Here is a 14,557-nt window from a genome sequence, read left to right as displayed (position 1 = left end):
AAAAAATTAACAGATAATCAACCGAACTCAAAATTAATCGACCGAATTAACCGAACAAATTATGAACACCCCTAACAACCCCACACACACAAGTAATAATGTAAAATCAATATAATATCCATGATTATATCACTTTCCCATCACTTTAACATGAAAAACACTATTGATAGTTGACGATTAGGTGTTATGGATAGTATTTTTACAAAAAAAAATATTTGATGAAATAAATTAATAAAAAATTATATTTTCTATATTATAGGAAATTCAATATGTCAGGTATAATGATAGATTTTTTTTAATTCGAATTATTTTGATTTTATTTGAAAAATATTAAAAGAGAAAAACAAATACCTAATTGGGCATATATCAAGTAGGATGATGACCACTCAAAATTAATTAAAAAAGATATTGTAAGTGTAATTAATATCAGTTGCTTGAGTCAAAGATTTACGCCTCCAACAAATACAAAATTCAATGTTACAATCATTTTAATTTCCAGTAAAACTAAGGGTAAAGAATATTAGAGTGCACTTAATTATACTCGAACGATAATTTAGATTATTTTCCAGAGTAAACTACATAAAATAGTCCTCTGACTATTAAAAGTTATAAAATAGTCCATCAATCATAAGACATTATTTTGTTAAGGTCCATTAATTATTAAAAAATACAAAATGATTAAATGATTATTCATTTGTTTCAAACACATCATTTTCTATTAAAAATTGACGGTAATCTAAGTTGGACGTTAATCTTTTGATTGTGGTATGATAAAATATGATCCCAAAATCTCAAACGACTATCATATCTCAGTCAACAGGTTAACGTCCAACTTAGACTATCATCAATTTTTAACAAAAAATAATGAGTTTAGAACATATGACTAGTTGGATGATCATTTCATAACTTTTAATAGTCGAAGGACTCAACAAAGTAATGTCTTATAGTCAAGGGACCATTTTGTAACTTTTAATAGTTATGGGACTTAATAAAGTAATGCTCTATAGCCGGAGGATTATTTGTATACTTTGCCCTATTTTATATTAGTTTAATAAATTTAAGAGTAAAGTACAAAAATGGTCATCTGACTATAGGGTATTATTTTATTAAATCCTTTGATTATTAAAAGTTACAAAATGGTCTCTCGACTATTCATATGTTGCAAACTCATCCTTTTATGTTAAAAATTGACGGTATTCTGAGTTGAACATTAACCTATTAATTATGATATAATAAAATACGATCTAAGAATCTCAAATGACTATCATATTTTAGTTATCATGTTAACATCAAACTTAAACAATCACCAATTTTTTAACGAAAAATGATGAGTTTGGAACATAATGAATAGCCTGATGTAATTTTTAATTTTTAATAGTCGAAGGACTTAATAAATCACTATTCTATATTAGGAGGATCATTTTGTAACTTTTAATTATCGATGAACTTAATAAAAATTATCATATAATCGAGGACCATTTTTGTATATTTTGTAATACTTTAACAAAATGCAATAAATGAAAGGGGAATTGGAATTGGGTGAAAATGACAGCCAAAAAGCATATTGTTTTATGTATGATTGGCACATACTCACAATAATTGGTATTATCCGTAAATTTCTATGAAACTTTTGTCCCATCTCACAAAATTATAATAAATAAATCACCTCTATTTTCTTTTAAATAATTTAAATAAAGTTGCTGCAATTACCTTATTGGCCTTCACCATGAGTTTGAGAGAAACAAAAGAACTCGGTATGACTCATGAAATTGAAATGAGTTTGAATTAAGTGTGCCCTTAGGCAACTCACAAGTTCAATCCATTTTGCTTTCGGTGACAAAGAAATTCAATTTATCAATTATTTTTTTATTTCAAATATGTATTATATATTCATTCTAATAAATTTTGACAAAAAAATTGTTCGGCTCGACTCGTTGTTCATTAATCTCATTAAAATTTTGTTCGGCTAGTGCTCGTTAAAAGAACTTATTGTTCGACTCATTGCTCGTTAAGCTTATCAAAATTTTTACCTTATTTTCTTAACTTTATGCTATATAGAGCTTAATATAGATATAAATTAATAAATTTAACAAAAAAATTATCAAAAGAGTGTATGAAATAATTTTAAAGTTTAAATTCTAAATTAACAATCTAAAAATACATTATAAAATTAATAATTTTATATTTTATATTGTTTATTAGAAAATTAATAGATTAATAATTTATCTTCTTTTTATTATCTATTAGTAAATTAATAATTTTTTGAATGAAATAGTTTTAAGATAATTGCTAAAAATTGTATACAAAAGAATTAACGAGTTGCTCGCGAACTTATTGAGTCAAGTTAGACTTTATTCGACTCGACTTTTGCTCGACTCGACTCGTTAAGGTCTCGAGTCGAGTTAACTCGAGTCGAGCTTTCATCGAGTTTTTACTAAGTCGAGTTCGAGTTGTTCAACTCATAAAACACTCCTATATAGGAATGGGCATGAGACCCGAATCCGACAGGTTCTGACCTGACCTGATCGGGTCAGGTTTTTAAAAAAAAAACGGATTTGAGTTTAGGGTGAAAAAATACCTAACCAAAAAAAGTATAATTTTACCTTATATATTTAAGAATAATTACAATAAGACCCCTCGCATATTATTTTCTTTCAATTAAATCCTATTTTTATCGAATAAAAATAATATTTTTAATAAATATATTATTTTAGGTCGGATTGAGTTCAGATTTTCTTAACAAAAAAAAAAAGATCGTGTGGAAGGGATATGTTTTTCGAGTCGAGTGAAGGATTTAAATTCTCGGGTCGAGTGGCATTATTTCTCCCTTTTCAATTGAAATTATCCCCCCAAAGAAACGATTTTCCGTATAAAAATGATTTTTTTTTGCTTAAAACTTCTTTTTATCTTTTTAAAAAAGGAAAGCAGAGGAAGAATTATCCTTTCTAATTTCCTCTGGGGGTTTGTTTTTTGTCGAAGCACAAGGTAAAGGTGGTGAGTTTTTTCGAAGCAGAAAGCTTGAGGTTTTCTTTGTCGTTGTTCGTTGTCGTTCCTTGAGTGGAATTTTCTCGGGAAACAAGCAGAAGCTGTTGTGCTGTTGTGAACGGAAAGAGGGAAAGCGGAGAGAAAAAGGAAACATGATGATGATGTCATCAGTTTCATCATCAGCAGCCGCAGTAGCTGTAGACAAGGCAACGAGCGATCTTCTAATCGGTCCTGATTGGACTATGAACATCGATATTTGTGACTCTGTTAATTCTAATCATTGGTAAAAATCTTTAATGTTTATTTGTTTTTTCGTTTTGTTATTCTTGGTTTTTTAAAGGAGTTGACTTTGATTTTCTTTCTTTTGTTACCTTTAATTTCTTGAGTTTTACGTGCATGTTTTTACGTTTTAAGAATTTGTTCATTGGCTTTCTCAGCTGTTCTTGTTTTCCTTTGGCTTGAGTAGTTGATATGATTGGATTGTGGATTGATTTTCTTTCTTTTTGTGGATGGAATTTATTGAATTCTTTTTGGGGTTCATGTAAAAGAACTTCATCAGGTTGAATTACATGAAGATAATTGAAGAGCAAAGTGATATAATTTCTCTTTGATGTCTTTGTTAAAATCACCTATTCGAGTAATTGCTCTTAATTTTCAGGGTTTTCCTTTTAATACTGGGAAATTGATGTAAAAATTTGCTTTGGATGTGAACTTGTCAGGCAAGCGAAGGATGTTGTAAAAGCTGTGAAGAGAAGGTTGCAGCACAAGAGTTCTAAAGTTCAATTACTAGCCTTGACGGTAATTTTGTCGGAGAATAATTTCTCGAGTTCCTGTCTCCGTTGATTGGAGATTTCATGTATAGATGTGCTTTTGTGAGCTAACCATGTGCCGTTTTCCCTTTGTAGCTTCTGGAAACAATGGTGAAGAATTGTGGTGATTACGTCCATTTTCAGATTGCTGAGAGGAATGTATTGGGGGAGATGGTCAAAATTGTGAGGAAGAAGGTAATTTCCTCTAGAATGCACATTCTACTAGCTTAGAACTATTGTGTTTCGAGGGATCATTGATAACTGTGGAGCAAAAGCCACGACGATAAAAAGCTAGAAGCACTGCGAGTATAGCTGTTAGACGATTTGTATATGTGGTATGAATATGTTGGTGGAAAACGGAAGTTGTGCCATAAACCCCTTCAATTATAACGGACGTTAGTTATACTACACACTAGCGGCCATATATGCATATTGAAATTTAAGTACGGGTTGCTGTTAGGTTTCAGCCTTTCAGGACACCAGTTGTGTAGTAGAAAGACGGGATGACTGATGCTAACTAACAAGTGATGGATGCTGAAAATCGTTGAGCTAGCTAGTCATGAATGTTAATGTTAGTGTTTGTTTGGTATTTTGCTTTTGAGGAGATTTCTTTACCAAGTCATTGGTTCTGCCGAAATGTAGTGTTTCCTTTCTATCCATGTTTTCACTTTTTTATTCTTGGGTTTAGCATCTGATCTCTATCTGTTTCAATCGTGTTCTCGTATTATTTCTGCTTCATCTGTTATCTCTTTCTATTTAAAACCTCGAGTCTATTTGTCGGTTTTAATGAACCTGGCTCCCTGAATTCTGCAGGCGGATATGCTAGTGAGGGATAAAATTTTGACACTGTTGGACTCTTGGCAAGAGGCATTTGGTGGTCCAGGGGGTAAACATCCTCAGTACTACTGGGCATATGATGAGCTAAGGGTAAGGATAGCATCTTAAGTAGTTCTGTCACAGTGGACTGGCATCAAGGATATGATGTCCGAGGATTTCCACTTGTAAGATCAACTACTCTCGTTGTCTTTGACTATTCTAGTGATTCTAAAATTTTGCAACTGTGCAAATGACAGCGTTCGGGAGTAGAATTTCCCAAGCGTTCATCAAATGCAGCTCCTATCTTTACTCCACCTGCTACAGTTCCAACAATGAATCCTGGTTATGGAATGCCAAGCAATTCTTCTAGAAGGCTTGACGAAACAATGGCTACTGAGATTGAAAGTTTAAGGTCTAAAATCACTTTTTAAGTTCCGTTCATAAAGTTTTTGTGTTCGTCTACATGTGTTTTTGTCTCCTTTTTGGGGCTGAAATTTTCTTTGATAATCGTAGTTTGTCTAGCTTAGACTCTATGAGAGATGTCATGGAGCTCTTAACTGACATGCTGCAAGCTGTTAACCCCGGTGATTGTGCGGTATGAATAACAATAATAAAACCTTTTTTCTTTAATTTAATTGACAGCAAAATCTTTTATGACTGCGTTTTTTATTGTATTGGCAGGCAGTGAAAGATGAAGTGATAGTTGATCTTGTCACTCGATGTCGTTCCAACCAAAAAAAGCTGATGCAAATGCTGACAACGACTGGGTTAGTCATCTCCAAAGTTCTTTTCTGTAAATGACATTAATGACTTGAAACTTACAAGTTCGGATCCTGTTTTCTTAGAAATCATCATAATCTTTATGGTCCTTTTCTTACCTTTGGCATTTGACCTGTTTGGTTTTATTTATATGTCTGAGTTTATGTGTGGATTCTTAAAATCGGAAGTTCTTTCATTTGTACATGGCCTATGTGCGTGTACGGTGTATCTAAAGTTCTTATCAGCTATTCTTTCATTTGTACATGGCCTATGTGCGTGTACGGTGTATCTAAAGTTCTTATCAGCTATTCTTTCATTTGTACATGGCCTATGTGCGTGTACGGTGTATCTAAAGTTCTTATCGGCTATGTGGCAGGGATGAGGAACTTTTAGCTCGAGGTCTTGAATTGAATGACAGTATGCAAAGCTTACTTGCAAAACATGACGCCATAGCTGTAGGTTCCCCCTTGCCAGTTGAGGCTGCTGATGCAAGTCCCAAGCCTACTGAAGCAAGTAGCTCCAACAAATCAAATGAAGTGAAGAGCCCGGCATCTAATATTAGCCCACCTAATATCAGTCCGCCTAATATCAGCCCACCAGGACCCGTTCCTATTTTGACAAGAAGCCATATTGATGAAGAAGAGGAAGAGGAAGACGATTTTGCACAGCTAGCTAGAAGGTTCCATACGCCAACTCCTAATTCATCTTATTTTACATGTGGTTGCATACAGCTTGTAGTTGGGCAAAATCTTCCTAGAAAGAATCGCGGCATTAATAGCATCCTTGTTATATATAAGTTATCGTATATCGGACCATATCTCAATCCTTGTTAACTATTTGTGGCTTTTATAGAATGCCGATAATTTCTTATAAATAATCAGACCTCATAAATATGTTCAATTTAGCCCATTTCTTGACTGGTTCGTTTGTTCTGAGTGCAGGCATTCCAGAGCAACGTTCCCGTCTTCTCAGAGTGCATCTGCTGGAACAAGTGGAGCCATTGTGCCAATCAGCAATGCCACTGCGGCAACTTCCTCTGTGTTGACTGCCTCAACCTCTATTCCGAGCAATGCTTTAGCTTTACCAGACCCACCTGCACGAGTTTGGTCTTCAAAAGAGCAGGATTTGATTGATCTTCTAAGCCTCACCTTGTCAACGACATCGGCTTCCATGTCCCATTCCCCTCCTATGCCATCCTCATCTCACCAAAATTTGCATCAAGGACCTGTTACTCCTAACAGCCTGGGATATCCTTATGCTTCCCAAACCTATCCTGGCAGTCAGGGACCTGCGGCATACAATGGTTATGTGGTTCCTTGGGCCCAGCCTCAATTCCAGCCACAATATCATTCCCAACAGAATGTACAAGCATCACCTCAAACGGACCCACAATCCCAATCACAGACCCAGTTCCAAGGAGTTCTTCAAACTCAAAACCAGTCGAGTTCACCGTCTCAGGCCCGAACACAGTTCAAAACACAACCCCAACCTCAATTCCAGCCACAATCCCTATCCCAGTCCCAGTCTCCACACCAAGCACGACAGCAAACTCATGATCAACCTCCGTCACGATCCCCAACTCAAAACCAGCCATATGGACAACCTCAATATCGACCATATTTTCAGCCTCAGTATGGGTACCCCCCTCCACCATGGGCTGCTACTCCCGGTTATTTCAGCGGCCAAAATCACCACTCTTCTGCAAATGGCATCGCAAGAGTAACAAACGGAGGAGCACCAATGAATGGAGATGCATGGATGAGTACCGGTCCTAGGAATGCCGCTCCTGCTACAGGACAAAAGCCCTTTATCCCATCATACCGATTGTTTGAAGACTTGAATGTGCTGGATGGAAGGCATAAGATGACAACCAGCAGTAGTGCATCGCCTAACCTGTCGGGGAACAACACACAGAGCATGGTTGGTGGGAGGAAGTAAAGAAATTGTGGTTTGGGGTTCAGCTGCATGCGTAGGATATATGTGCATGTGAAATCTCTGGTGTAAATCCGTATCTAAGACATTGGAGTTTGTCTTTCTTCAGATTGATGTGCCTTGGATTTTGTGTTTTAGTTTTGATTTCTGATTCAATATTATTGTTGTCATATTACTATTCTTTCTTCCGATTCTATCGAATCAATAATTGAATATATTGGAACTTGCATATATAGCAGAATTTCAAAGCAAATATTCCACTGGGTGATAGCTTTAAGAGGCAATTTAGGGCTTTCCATAACTAATCTTCTTGCAGTACTTGAAATTATAAGGATGTGAAATATTAACACATTGAAACCGATGAAATAATGGGGAATAAATGCTGATATTTACAATGCTCCCACTACCTATATATATCCAGAATGAATATACATCCACAGTGGAATTATAAATCTGGCGACAGAATATCCCCGAACAATCGAATGCTAATCTGGACTTGAATATTTCTTTTGCAACCATTAACATTGGATCTCCGACTTCGATGAAAAACGGTTTAATTCGCTTCATGCAGCCTCCTGGATTTCGAGAGATCATGAAAGAATCCAAACATTCATCTTGTATGAGAGTTGTCATCGGCATAGATAGATACACAGGCATCAGCAGCACCGGCAGTGAGTAAGACTTGGTAGGGATGGAAGGTAAGGCAGCTCACAGAACCAATCTTCTGGGCCATGAATGTATGTTGGTATCAAATGGTGCCGAGTGGCTCACCTTCCAGACTGAAGACCTTGATTAGCTGTTTCGCCGAGCCACTGGCAATTATAGGAGCATGTCTGTGAACGGCTAAAGCTGTAAGTGATCCTCGGTGAGCAACGATTGTAAGGTATGCATCTCTCTGATTTCTAATATTGAGGAACTGAATATCACCGGCCTGAGATGCACTAACAATCTGACAAAAACATGTGTAAGTTCGTTAATTTTCTGTATTTCCTTGATCAATACCCTGAGCTAGGCGTTCATCGAGGAACAAGGATGGTTACTACTTTTACATTGAATCGAAACATCTATTTTTACCATAAATAAGACCTACGAGTTGCTTACCTTTCCTTGATCAAGTCCAGGTTGAAAGCCAATACCAACAACTCTTTCTATTTGCTGAGTGCGTGGCCTTGTTGTACAAACCAGCCTAAACATCAGAAAGAAAACTCAGGATCAGACAGATAAATACCAATGACGTGAGAGCATTTCTTCTCGAAAAAGGCACAGGGTCGAGTAATAAAAATTTTCAGGAACGACAGAAAAAATAATTTCATCCGTATGTTCAGTTTTATCAAGCTTATTGATCGGAGCTTACATGTCGGGTGTCCAGATGTCATATAGTCTGACAGAACCATCCACAAAACCGGCTGCAAATTAACCGGCATGAACTCGAGAAGAAGCCTGTTGGTGTGGGGGGAAAATGCAACAAGAGATGAACTACCAAAAGGGAAGAAAGGGACAATGACAAAAGATATAATTAATGGTCAAAACAAATCTGATTACAAGATAAAACAGAAGAGCTAAAGCATCAACGAAAGTGAAAGAGAAAAATCACTCACCACTTTGATTTCTTCACTGACAACGGCAAACTAATTAAAATTAATGACTGTTCGAACATAGCACGTTTTCAACTACAGCATGCCTCTTATTAGCCAACTCAATAGTGATATGCAGTATAATTTTCAAACTTGTACATCATAACTTTTATAAGATTACTACTTTGAAAAGGTACCTGTTGCTGCCAGTGCTGAGACATTGCAATCTGAGGATGATGGTATTGACTTAACGAGCTGCTCCTTATCCAGGTCCCAAAGCATGATGGATGATATCTCCCCGGATGAATACTAGTCATGTGACATCAGAGCAACGGAGAATACTATATTAGACATCCAACTATGCCAAACGAGAATGTGCCAGAGATAAACATTCTAAAGAAATACATACAAGATACCCAGACTGCTGCTGCCAGTCCACAATCGCATTCAAACTCCGCACAACAGGTTTGTGGCCTTGGATAGAAGAAAATGCAGTAACGAGTTTCTGTTTCCCCCTCAGTGTATAATCATTCCAAACTCGGATGTTTCCATCACCTGCATGAGATCAGCCATGGATCATTACCATTATTATTAAAAAAAACCCACAAAAACATGGAAGAATAGGGGGAAAAGAATATTACTTGAAGCAACAAGCAACAAGCTGTCATCAAGCTCATTCAAAAGACTCAGTTTAGAAATTCCCTTTTCTGGAAAATCATGATTGTCGAAGATGTTTAATTTGTCTGGGGCCTATATCATTTTCAAATGAAAGCAGTTCTGGGGAGTTAAAAACCAGAAAGAAACATGGGGGAGGACACGATCAGATAACAGAAAAAAGGAGACAAAGAAGGGGCAGAAGAGAATTAACCGAGTGGTTATGGGAAGAGCAAAAACAGAAAACACAAGGAGGAATTTTCAACAAAGGAGATCAACCATTAGCAAGAAAAAAAAAAGCATTGTAAACAGGGGTTCCACTCCTGCGACTGAAAAAAAAAAGTGTAAAACAAAGGGCTTTCTCTCTTCTGGAATAAAAAAAAACATTAGATAGTAGTTTCATTTTTAACTCTTTCTCAATACAAAAACATCACAAATCAACAAAAGAATGAAAGATAGTGATCCAATAACAGCAACGAATTCCAGCAGTATACAAGCAGGTTCATTTCTCTATTTTTTTTCTTCTAAAATACTAAGCAAAATCATATGTTCATCTTCTTTCCCAAATGAATAGAGTGATAAAGAAATAAGTTAATTTTGTTTTTACCTATTTCTTATTTCGGGGCTCGTTCGGATGTGACGCTAGTCGTAACTTATTTGGTTGTTAGGTTATAGTGTAGCCGAGTCTTTCGAAGGAGAGGAGTTTAGGTTTGTATACGGTGGTTGGTCTCTTCGTCGGTAGTGGGTATCGGGGTTCAAGGTTGTTTGAGTGATGGGGTTCGTACCTGTGTGGCTCTTCATCGGAATCCTAGGCAGTAACGGCCATGGTGGCCACGGTTGTTTGGTTCGCGTTAAGGGTCAGAGAGAGTTTGTGAGAAAGCGATTGAGGTCTTTGGGGGAGAGAATGAGAATGATTTAAGGTTAGAAGTGTTACCCTAAAATCCCATATATCAGAACGTCCAAACGGCGTCGTTTAGCCAGGTCCAAAACGACGGTGTTTCATCAGGCTGGAACCTTCTGTGTTCTAGGATAGTGGGTTAATTGCGTGATAGGTCATTCCGTTTTCGGCCTGCTTCTTTTTGGTCCTTAAATTGAATTTTATTGGGTTTTTGATTTTGTATCTTAATTTTAAGCGTTTTATATCTTAGCCCAGAATCATGTTAGGGCCATTTTTGCACTGTTTTTACATTGGTTGTGTAATTTATGGAACTTTCATTTTGGTCCTTGAACGAATCTTTTGCGCCTTCTTAATTTGGTCTTCATATTTATGAGCACTTTTCATTTTAGTCCTGAAATGTTTTTATGTTTTATTTTTGAAATATAATTTGTAATTTTGGTTGTTTGACAATTTAGGCACTTAGCATGTTTTTTAAATTTAATGGCTAATTCCTACTTTGCATGCTTAGTTTAATTTTATTTTACTCTGATCCTTCATGGTAATTTTGAATATGAAATCGAATTACTAATAGTATGTTTTATTGTATATATTGTTTTATTCTAATGTATGTCAATGTCGTTGTATGCATGTATATACCATATCACCATACTTTATTTTAGACTTAGGTGTTCATTTGAATAAAGGATATTATTTAATTAATTTTTACATGACATTATTTTGTATAATATGCATGATAGCCTCACTTGCATAACTCGACATATTCATAATTGGATTAAGGGTAATATATTATTTTTAATTTAAAATTGTTTTAAGTGGGCAGCCATAACTGATTTGAGGTCCGCTTTTAATGATTTTAAAATAAAAGTGTGTCTCGAAAGTGAAACCAAAAAATTGATTCGTCATCTAAAATTTGGGAATGAGAGAAAAAGAAATGTTCGTTTATTTAAATATATCGAGAAAATGTTGTTATATCTTTAAGATCTGGTCTCGATATTTGTAAATAATCGAACATTCTTTATCTTTCTAAAACGACTTGGTAATTTTAATTTAATTTGTTTGAGTGTTTTTGAATGTTTTAAATTTACATTTTCATTTTATGAGATCAAAAATAAAATTAAGTTTGAATTTATAAAGTTCATTGCAAAGACGTCAATTAATCGACTAGGTACCAATTTAGGGCGTTGTGGGGGTGCTAATCCTTCCCCACATGTAACTGACTCCCGAACTCATTTTTTGGTAACGCGGACCTTAATTTGTTGTTTTAATTAAAATTAATTTTTATTGAAAATGACAAAACATTTTTGGGTGCCCAATCACACCCTAATCAAAGATTGGTGGCGACTCTTCGAACCGTATTTTTTTATCGTAAAGGAAATCCAAAATTTTTCGAAACGAGAGGTCTTTTAAATCACATTTGTTTTTAAATTTAAAAGAGATAATTAAGAATTAATGTGGTTTTCAAAATATCACCTTTTTCACCATTTTAGGAAAAAATCGTTTCGACAGCTTGGCGACTCTGCTGGGGACTTTTTTTTAGAGAGTCAGGCCGATAGTCGATTAATTAAGTGTCTTTGCAATTGAAAGTTATAAATTTGTTTTAATTTGGTTTTTTTTATCCCTTGTTTGGTTTTTAATAAGTTTTGTTTGTATTTTGATTTTTTTTTAATTTAATTCGATTAACAATTAAATAGTTGAACTAATTTGTTTGCTAATGATTTAAAATTAATTGTGTGAATTTAGGAAATTTTGAGTGTTTTTATTGTGTTTTTTCGCTTTTCCTCACACATTGCACAGTTGCATTTTCATGACATGAGCTAAAACCCCGCTCTGTCCTAATTAAGTAGGAGTGAGAGACTATGCCTTCGTGTGGTTTTTACCTCCGCATGGGATAGTGGATCGCTCCTGGAGCTCACGCCTTATGGTCCTCGTGATGGTAATCACCTCCGCATGGACATAAGGAGGTGTGTTCCCTCGAAATTGAACTCGATCCCCTAAAGCCTATGATGGGCCAGGATTGAGGGTTTGGCAGCCCAAGGGGGCACCGACAAGGACAATTCGAGAACCTATTACTTTAGAACCTAACCCGACATATAGTGAACGTAGAGCCTGAACTTAGGTTGAGCCAAACCCAAACCTTAAGAATCCCGTGAGGAGAGTACACAAGGAAAAGCTTTTTTGAGTCATTTATTTTCGTTTTTTCGAATAAATGCATGCGAACTAGATATCATGCGGTTAGGTTTATTTTTTGAACAAGCATGCGAATTAGATATCATGCGGTTAGGATTTATTTTTGTGAATAACAAAGCATGGGGGTAGATATCATGTTGGGTAGGATCTGATAAAGCATGATTGGGTAGCCAGCATGTGTGGGTAGGATTCTTGAATAAATTATTATCCCGACTTAATTGCTTTACGTTTACTAACCGATCTTTTGTTATCTTTGCCTTGTTTCTTTTTTGTTTTGCATTGCACGATCCATTACATGGTGTTGATTTGGGATCGATGTCCATATAGAAGGCCAGTAATATGGAACGAACGGCTCAGAAAGAGGTTGAAGACAATGCAAATGTTTTGAGGTGGTCGGAACAGTCCCAACTGACCAATGGGGACAGCGTGATGCCTGGATATGTGTCAGAGTTATTTGGTTATACTCACATCAACGTGTGTCAGAATGATCTAAGTGAGCTAAAGGAGATATGTGGAAGATGGACAGTAGCCGATAAGGAAATGTTTTATCAGTTGTACGGCGATATTCCTTATCTTCTGGATGTTCCTATTGACCGAAATCTGTTTAGAGCATTGGCACAGTTCTGGAACCCGACTTATAGCTGTTTCACATTTGGTAGAGTGGATCTAACACCAACAATAGAGGAGTATCAAGCTTTGGTCCGTTGTTCGAGGTCCCATATGGATAGAGTATATACCAAGCTGCCAGTCACTCCTTCGTTTAAGAAGAAATTACTATTGATGACCGGAATGAGTGAAGACTGGGTAATCAGAAACATTAAGAAGAAAGGAGACAGTGAGTGCATCTCTTGGGCTGCTTTGAAAGAAGTAATTGATCATCACCCTGATAAGATAAAGAAGCTTGACTTGTTTGCTTTAGGGATTTATGGGCTCGTTATTTTTCTAAAGGTGCTAGGATATGTAGACGTAACAGTCGTTGGCTTGTTTGAAAGATTAGATAAGCACGTGGATCCTGTTCCAACCATTTTAGCTGAGACGTTCCGGTCTTTGAGTTCTTGTAGGCGCGAGGGAGAATGACGCTTTATAGGATGTGCGCCTTTGCTGCTAGTGTGGATTCTGAGTCATTTCAAACATGTTGAAAGAGCACCAGGACGAGTATTTCTAGAGGGGTTTTCGCCTTTAAAGGATTTTCTTTCTAAAGAATGGCCTGGGGGCTTCACCGAAGAAAAATGGATGGTCATCTTCAAGGATATCAGAGATGGAGATATTTTGTGGCGAGCTTCGTGGAATACCTCTTCGGATATACTTTACCGATGTGGAGAGCGAGATTGGGTTCCTTTGTCAGGTATATGGGGTTCTGTTGGGTATGCACCGCTACTAGTTTCCAGACAGTATGGGTCAAGGCAGTTCATTCCAGCCACATGGGAATTGGTAGGGTCGAATTTCGCATTTAAAGGAGATCAGTATAAGGGTAAAATTAAAGGGGTTGCTGAGGCCTGGAAGCAAACTCGTCGCGTGAATTTGTTCACCTATGATCTCGAGTTATCTCAAGAGTACGAGCAATGGAGAAGCGGTCGAGTAAATGACAACATCCCGATAGTGAATCTTGAAAATATTCAGCCGGTGAAGGAACAATTAAGAGTGGTGCCATCTCCATTAGAGTTAGCCAAGCGCGATTTCGAAGCAGAACGGAGACAATGGAGAATAACTTTGCAGAAACTGGAAGATGAAGTGTATCAAAAGGGATTGGAGATCGACATTCAGAAGAGTAGAGCATATCGAATTGAAAAAGTGGAAAAGCAACTTCGGCTAGACTTTGACGATCTTCGGTCAACTTATCAGCGAATGGTAAAAGCTCAGGCAGGTTCTAGCTCGAGTAAGTCTGTCGAATTGAGGCAAGAGGTGGCGAGCCTCAAAAGAGTAGCTCTTCTTAAGCAAAGCAG

General features: G+C 36.5%; 2 protein-coding genes and 1 long non-coding RNA gene across 4 annotated transcripts; 1 reads left to right on the top strand and 2 right to left on the bottom strand.

Annotated features, from left to right (window-relative positions):
• The first annotated feature begins 2,936 nt into the window (after positions 1-2,936).
• LOC120113730 (TOM1-like protein 6) lies at positions 2,937-7,468 on the top strand. 2 transcript variants are annotated; one of them, XM_039134790.1, is made up of 10 exons: positions 2,941-3,268; positions 3,705-3,783; positions 3,891-3,989; positions 4,608-4,721; positions 4,868-5,022; positions 5,124-5,205; positions 5,292-5,377; positions 5,746-6,048; positions 6,311-6,820; positions 6,857-7,468. In XM_039134790.1, exons 1-10 carry the CDS (start codon positions 3,138-3,140, stop codon positions 7,305-7,307), a joined length of 2,010 nt encoding a protein of 669 aa, XP_038990721.1. In that variant the 5' UTR covers positions 2,941-3,137; the 3' UTR covers positions 7,308-7,468. The 2 variants fall into 2 exon arrangements, with proteins under 2 accessions (XP_038990716.1, XP_038990721.1); XM_039134785.1 differs by having other exon boundaries at positions 2,937-3,268; positions 6,311-7,468.
• A 258-nt stretch (positions 7,469-7,726) lies between these two features.
• On the bottom strand, positions 7,727-8,734 carry LOC120113785 (regulatory-associated protein of TOR 1-like). Its single transcript, XM_039134840.1, has 3 exons — positions 8,656-8,734; positions 8,403-8,487; positions 7,727-8,250 (listed from the first exon to the last, which is right to left on the bottom strand). Coding segments are annotated over exons 1-3 (288 nt in total). The 5' UTR covers positions 8,658-8,734; the 3' UTR covers positions 7,727-8,049.
• Positions 8,735-9,079: 345 nt separating this feature from the next.
• LOC120113811 lies at positions 9,080-9,606 on the bottom strand. The gene is made up of 3 exons (XR_005515343.1): positions 9,517-9,606; positions 9,285-9,430; positions 9,080-9,184 (listed from the first exon to the last, which is right to left on the bottom strand). It is a non-coding gene; the product is annotated as an uncharacterized LOC120113811 (long non-coding RNA).
• Between the last annotated feature and the right edge of the window lie 4,951 nt (positions 9,607-14,557).

The sequence above is a fragment of the Hibiscus syriacus genome, unplaced genomic scaffold (assembly GCF_006381635.1).
Source record: "Hibiscus syriacus cultivar Baekdansim isolate YM2019G1 unplaced genomic scaffold, ASM638163v2 tig00000778_pilon, whole genome shotgun sequence".
In the NCBI taxonomy this organism is placed as follows: Eukaryota; Viridiplantae; Streptophyta; class Magnoliopsida; order Malvales; family Malvaceae; genus Hibiscus; species Hibiscus syriacus.
The sequence above is the reverse complement of the archived record's forward strand: the minus strand, read 5'-3'. Positions and strand labels throughout refer to the sequence as shown.